Genomic DNA, 7,570 nt, shown 5'->3' with positions numbered 1-7,570 from the left:
TTGATATTGCTTTATGTAAACAAAAATAAAAAGACTCGAATTTGAAAAGATTCAAAATAAGTCTAGTTGTATACATTCTTTCCGAGATTTATATTCGATATGAATAAAAGTAATGAATGTTAACGTTACTCTTCTCAATAAATGTATTTGAAATATTATCTCGAAATATTACTTTTTCTGTTCATTTCATCAGGAGTAGTAACTACAAATATTACTCTTTTCATTCAATTCTTCAAAGTAGTAACTCCTTATCATATCCATTTCATATAATTCATTAAAAAAATAAGTCAAGATTCTTACCTTAAAAATCCTACACCATCCTATTTCTCTTTTCTCCAATGTCCTTCAGCTCTGTGTTCCTTTTCTTCAGATCAGATGTTGACTCAATGGGTCTGACAGACGCTGGTCTAACATATCAGCTTTTCTTAGATCTAGCAGATGACAATGAATAATCTCCCTGTGCCCTAGTCAGTCATTCAGTCAGTCAGTCAGTCAGTCAATCATGCAGTCAGTCAGTCAGTCTTTTGTTGTACCAGTTCATCTGATCTGCAATTGAAAATAGCATCAATATATGAGAACTTTACAAAGTTCAAGTGTTTTACAAAAGACAGAATATCTGCAATAAACAGCTCAGTGTGATGTTCCTTTACTTTGATCTATAAATGCAGAAATAAATTGATTAACTTTAATGCTATTATTCTTGAGCAGCAAAGCAGATCCATTTTAATATATAAGTTCACAGAAAAAGATTTACATCTGATAAGTTTACTTTGATGTTACAAATGATCATATAAAGAAAAAGACCTCACCTGTCGGACTGGCATTGAGATATTCTTTTTTTTATTGCCTGGTTTTGTCGCTTTGAAGAACTCTGTAATTATATTATCTTTTTTCACCTCCCAAGAGAGAGAGAGAGAGAGAGAGAGAGAGAGAGAGAGAGAGAGAGAGAGAGAGAGAGAGAGACTTTTTCCTGAAGAGCTTTTGCTCTACAGACCCAAACCCTTTCTAGTTTCTTGGAACAGATTCCGTCCAAAACTTTGAGGGAATATTAGGGTCATACCAAATGACATTATCAATGTAGATTAGTATAAAATGAATAAAAATTGAAAGGTGATGAAAACACAATATTTGTCATTCACAGATTTATTTATGATGACCTCCACTATTACATATTACCTACCATCACCTCAACCATCTCCGTCAAGATCACTTAAATAGATTTTGTTTACATGAATAGATAATAGATAATGTTTAGAGTGAATCTTAGCACATTCAAGTTTTGCTATATTTTGTTAAGATTATGTCATGGTATAAGTCATATACTACTTTATTAATTGAAAAATATTAATCATATTAAAGTGATTAAACAAAAGAAAAATTCTGAAAATATATATAAGAGAAGAGAACAAACAGTGGAATGAAAATAATAAAAGTTTCCAAATACAATAGATTTGTGTGAAAAGATATTATTTGTTCCCTAACAATTGAATATATATGTACACACACATATATATACATATACATACACATATACATATACACACACACACACACACACACACACACACACACACATATATATATATATATATATATATATATATATATATATATATATATATATATATAATCACATTCCAATCAAGAAATGACTATTATGATCTGAAAGTTATCTTTTTAATGTAATCATTATAAAACATTAGTTAAAACTGAATCATTTAGTGACAGATTATGAATTAGAATTTGGTGATTAACATTTTGAGACATTTGTTTGACAACTAAAGGGTCAGACGATATTGAACTTCTTCTTCTTCTTTTTAGTTGTCGCCTCAGGGATCGTCATCCTTTTTCTCATTACTGTTGATACCCTGGGACATCCGTCCAGCAATCCTCCTACCGAGCAAAGAAGAAAACAACATTATGAAATAGACTTTGGTTGTTTGCAATGACGAAAAATGGCATAGAAGATGATGAGAAAATCTTTATTCTAAAGAAAAAGAAATAATGAAAGCGAAAGAAAGGAGGAAGAGGAATGTGATGAGAATTGAAAGAAGTGAGGAAAGAATTGAAGTGAACCATAAATACTGATATTCAAACAAACATGATCAGATATTCTAATCAAATAATAATGAGCCAAACTTCAAGGACGGTGGCTCCTCAACATCCGGATCTCAGTATTGATAATGTTTCTTTAAATTTGTATGACTCTTTAAAAATTTTAGGTGTGATTCTCGACAGCAAATTTACTTTCGAGAAACATATAAGGTCTGTGTCTTCTTCAATTGCACAAAAAATAGGCTTATTGAGAAAGTCTTTCAAGATTTTCGGTGATCAATCTATTCTGAAGAAGTGTATTAATTCTTTCATTCTACCTTGTTTTGAGTATTTTTCTCCTGTCTGGTCTTCAGCTGCTGATTCTCATCTTAATTTGTTGGACAGAAACTTACGGTCTACTAAATTTCTTATTCCTGATCTAGATATTAATCTTTGGCACCGACGTTCAATTGGTTCATTATGCATGTTGCATAAGATTTTTCATAACTCTGACCATCCTTTATATTCAGATCTCCCTGGACAATTCTATCCTGTTCGTAATACTAGGCAGGCAGTTAATTCTAATAGCCAGGCCTTCTCCATCATGAGGCTCAATACTACGCAGTACTCTAGAAGTTTTATTCCAGCTGTTACCAGGTTGGGGAATGATCTTCCTAATCGGGTAGTTGAATCAGTAGAACTTCAAAAGTTCAAAGTTGGAGCAAATGCTTTTTTGTTGACTAGGCGGACATGAGTCTATTTATAGTTTATTCATGACATTTGTTTTTGATGTTGTTAATAGTTTATATATGACATTTCTGTTTTGACGTTGTTACTTTTTCTAGAATGATTTATTGTTAATTTGTTCTCTTCATTTATCTATATCCTTATTTCCTTTCCTCAGTGGGCTATTTTTCCCTGTTGAAGCCCCTAGGCTTATAGCATCTTGCTTTTCTAACTAGGGTTGTAGCTTGGATAGTAATAATAATAATAATAATAATAATAATAATAAGAAGAAGAAGAAGAAGAAGAAAAAGTGAAGATAATAATGAGGTGGAAATTGCTCTACACATCAACACCTCTCTATCATCCACACAACGACATTCTCTGGAAATGTCTCTGATTCGATTAATGAAGATACACAGGAATATCAAGTGATCGAATGAGGAAAAGAAAAAACTATTAAGAAACAAATCATAGACCAAAACCAAAAGAAAAATAGTTTTGAAACTTGGCTTATTATGAATACAGATTAGTCATCTAGGCTCATCACCTGCTGAAAGGTTTAGAACGATGGTTGAGAGACAGAGAGAGAGAGAGAGAGAGAGAGAGATGCTGCCTAAATGCAATGAAGACCATGAAAAAATAAGACCTATGACATGAAAAATTACCAGACCTAATACGTTCTAGGCCTATGGTCTGCTGAAAGGCTTAAGAGGAATGTTAAGAGAGAGAGAGAGAGAGAGAGAGAGAGAGAGAGAGAGAGAGAGAGAGAGAGGGAGAGAGAGAGAGAGAGATAAAATTCGTACAATACAGATGAAGAAGGAGAAGAAAAAGAAGAAGCAAACTCACCATTTAACATCTCCACATCCAGTGGATTCCTTTGCCTTAAGACTCATCACTTCAAGTAAGGCTTCGTTATCTGGTCGTTCATCGCCTGGGAAATAGATGAAACTTCTCACCCTGACTCCCTTCAAGGAGTTCATCATTGGGAGGAGGAAATCCCGAAGACTCCTCTTCTTCTTGGAACACCGAGGAAAAGTGATTGAAGTGAAGGATCTGTTGGGAAGAAGAAGAAGGAAAAGAAGAAAAATCGGATGAAATGAAAGGAAAGAAAAAGGAGAAGAAAGGAAATGATGTCAACCATATTTTTAATTATTGTTTTACTGACATCTTCTTTTGTTAAGATGAACAAGTGCATTCAGACACACAAACACACACACACACACACACACCTTCACGTACACAGTATTGTAATTAATTTTTAATGATCCCAAATAGGATATGAATTGAAAATAGAAATAAACCTTCAAGTAACATTTGAAAAGTGTACAAATTGATAAACTTATTTCTATTTCTATAATAATTAATAATTGACTATTTCTATTAATAGGCCTATGAGATTTTTCTTTCTCCAAATCTGATGTCGATTTAAAGTCTCATTTCAAATAAATTTTTCTGTTCAACAAATTAATATAATAATTGTATCTCTCTCTCTCTCTCTCTCTCTCTCTCTCTCTCTCTCTCTCTCTCTCTCTCTCTCTCTCTCTCTTAAGGAATGATGTTTCCTCACCTCCTTGCATCCTGTGGTTGCAATGCCCAAAGGATGTCCCCAACCTTCTCAATGTCTTCTTCCTGGACATCGCTGACCAAGACCCCGATATTTGGATCCTGCTTCAAGAAAGGAATTGGGTGACTGACGCTGCTGACATCCTTCACACTAAAGTGAATCGCTGAAAGAGAAAAAGGTTTAAAGAAGAAGAAGAAGAAGAAGAAAAACAACAACAACAACAACATTGAGGAAAATGAAAATCACAACCAAACATTTTCTATCTGTTTCTTTCGTAAGATTTTAAAGGAAAAGACCAAATGGGAATAATGATAACTGAAACAACGAATTTAGAGACGAAATTAACTAAAGTTAGGAGCTACGGGTTTGCGTTGATGTGTGTGTGTGCGAGTTAATCTGTGTGCGTGCGTGAGTCAATGTCTGTGTGTGCATTAGTTAATGTGTGTGTGAGTCAATGTGTGTGCACGCGAGCATTGTAGCATCATCCTGGAGGATGACATCAGTCTCTTCATGAAATTCTCGCATTGAGCACTGTATAAAGAAACTCAGCCAATAACAACTCAGCTTCATTGGACTATCGCAATATCATTGGTCGAGATAATACTTTTCACGTTCCTTTCGGTGATTGGTTCTTGAGATCAGATAACTCCGCCCACATTTTTGTAGAGAACCAATCAGCGCAGAAAAGAGGCGGAGTCAGGAGTACCCTTGAGTGACTATCACTGTTCCCGATTCTAGTTTCCTCTTCATTACCGTCGTGATCATTACTATTCATTACTGTCACCATCATTAATATCATTATTTGTGAAATCAATAGTGACTATAGTGATGTAGTGATGTCACCTTTAAACTGAATCATTTCCTTTTTTTATATAAGAAAGGAAATAAATGAAAACTTAGCATCGAAAGCTTTCAAATTACTTCAGATCAGATGAAAATATTGTCTTATGTAAGAACAAAAAAAGCCTGATTGAGCCTTGAATATAATGTTCTAAATTTACACAGCAATAATGATAATAATAATATTAGTTACAATAATAGAAATAATGCTAATAACGATATTAACAGAACGAATGACAGGAATGGGATAAGGGGAAGAGGGCGAGATATCATAAAGTCCCTCAGAGGAAAGGAAGACAGATATTCTGTCATCCTTCTCTTTAACTCACCTAAATATCGAATCTCTTTTGTCTTTTGCAAAGATCGACAGAAGGCGTCAAGGCTGACTTGGTCCGGAAGCATCACAGAGAGTATCCTCACATTTGGATGGATTTGAAACGTTGGGTTCCAGATGCCTCTGTAAGACTCACAACTGTTCCAAAGAGAAGAAAAGAAAGAAATAATTATTAGATTCGATCGGGAATTTTATTAAGTGGAATGATGATGATGATTAAGATGATTAAGGAGACGATGACGATGATAATGATGATGATGATGATGATAAGAATGAAAAGTAAAAAGGAATAATTTGGTGGAATATTGAAATTTATATCATCTATAAATGAGAAGGAAAGTAAATTTGAGACTTTTTTATAATGAATCTAATGATGACTGTGATGATGATGATGATGATGATGATGATGATGATGATACTAGTAATATAAAGGATATAGACTATGAGACTCAAGTTGAGGATTGTGGCAAAGTTTGTAGCCTAATTATTCATGTCTGTCTTCATTTCTCTTTAAAAGTAGGCTTATATATATATATATATATATATATATATATATATATATATATATATATATATATATATATATATATATATATATATATATATATATATGTGTGTGTGTGTGTGTGTGTGTGTGTATATATACATATATATATATATATATATATATATATATATATATATATATATATGTGTGTGTGTGTGTGTGTATATACATATATATATATATATATATATATATATATATATATATATATATATATATATATATGTATATATATATGTGTGTGTGTGTAGGCCTATATAAGTATATATAAACATATATATATATATATATATATATATATATATATATATATATATATATATATATATATATATATATATGTGTGTGTGTGTGTGTGTGTGTTTGTGTTTTTATGTATCACTATCTTTTTCATAAAAAATATTTGATGATATTAGTTAAGAAGTAGGCTGATATTCAGAATAACTGTCAGAAAAGCAAAGGAAAAGGCAAAACTTACTCTTTGCTGAGAAGACTTTTGATTGACTCTGTTTCCTCTGCGTTAATAGACGTAAATTCTCTAAAGCTGCGATGAAGCCATATTCGTCTTGGGTAAACCTGGTGTCGCAAGAGATGTTTGGTTAGTACCTCGAAGCCGGTGATACTTTCTTTGAGGTCTATATAAATTCTAATTTCATCTCTGTTTGGGAGAGGAGGATCAGTGGCTGCAAGGAGGGCGATATAAGACTCGAATGATGAGTCAGTGATTCTAGTGTTGTAATCAATCAAGCGAAACCTTTGCGCTATCCAGCGTGACATTTCGTCATTGCACTTTATGTTGTGCATGACTTTCAGGAAGGAGTCTTTGTCCTTCAATCCTGATTTCTCCAGGAGTTTCAGGGTCTCAATCTTGGTTGCCAGTGGCACCTCCACTTCCCCCACGTGGAAAATGCTTAGTGTCTGGATAAGTAGGTTTTGATACTTCTCTAGAGAGTCAGGGAGAGAGCCCCCATGCAGCTCTTTCAGAATATTTGTCACTCTTCTCTTCTTCCTTCTTTTTTCTGAGACAACACTAGAAAGCATTTTTTCCTGAATGTGTGGTGGAATACATGTCTTAGATAATTCCTGACTCCACATTTGCATTGGTGATCTGGTCACTTGTTTGCGGATATTGTAACCTCCCATGAACTCCATGAAACCCTTATGAGGGAAAGTGTAATAGGAGTTGTTGAAGGAGGTGACTTTCTTTAGGAAGGCTCCAGCCAGCTCTTCTATTGGTAAGTCCAAACGAAGACATAGATCAGCCAATCTTTGATAGACCGAATTGGGAAGATTAATAAAATCATCTTTCAAGCCTTTGAGAGATTCCAAAGAGAGTTCATCAAGAAACTGGTTTATTTTGTGTTGCAAGACACTTAATTCTAAGTCACACGTAGATGGGTTCCTCTGCAAACGCTCCTCTAATTTGGAGATGATTAGAAGGAAAATCTGCCAGTAGAGCTCAGCCTCAGTTGTGATTCTGTTTACATCATCTGGTTTGAACATCCAAAGAATTGTGAGGAGACAG

The 7,570-nt window shown here is 33.7% G+C and overlaps 1 protein-coding gene and 1 long non-coding RNA gene across 2 annotated transcripts in view; both read right to left on the bottom strand.

Moving 5' to 3' along the window:
* Positions 1-1,719: 1,719 nt before the first annotated feature.
* On the bottom strand, positions 1,720-4,409 carry LOC137626603 (uncharacterized). The gene is made up of 3 exons (XR_011041063.1): positions 4,328-4,409; positions 3,607-3,813; positions 1,720-1,893 (listed from the first exon to the last, which is right to left on the bottom strand). It is a non-coding gene; the product is annotated as an uncharacterized lncRNA (long non-coding RNA).
* A 522-nt stretch (positions 4,410-4,931) lies between these two features.
* The window catches only part of LOC137626810 (uncharacterized), a 13,979-nt gene continuing 11,340 nt past the window's right edge, over positions 4,932-7,570 (bottom strand). Inside the window, exons 5-7 of the mRNA XM_068357799.1 lie at positions 6,524-7,570; positions 5,494-5,636; positions 4,932-5,101 (exon numbers count right to left, since the gene is read on the bottom strand). The exon at positions 6,524-7,570 is cut by the window's right edge and continues 1,413 nt beyond it. Of these exons, the coding sequence (XP_068213900.1) occupies positions 4,932-5,101; positions 5,494-5,636; positions 6,524-7,570 (1,360 nt within the window). The remainder of the gene's footprint in view (positions 5,102-5,493; positions 5,637-6,523) is intronic.

The sequence above is a fragment of the Palaemon carinicauda genome, chromosome 34 (assembly GCF_036898095.1).
Source record: "Palaemon carinicauda isolate YSFRI2023 chromosome 34, ASM3689809v2, whole genome shotgun sequence".
Taxonomy (NCBI): Eukaryota; Metazoa; Arthropoda; class Malacostraca; order Decapoda; family Palaemonidae; genus Palaemon; species Palaemon carinicauda.
Note: the sequence above shows the minus strand (reverse complement) of the source record. Positions and strands in the feature narration are given on the sequence as shown.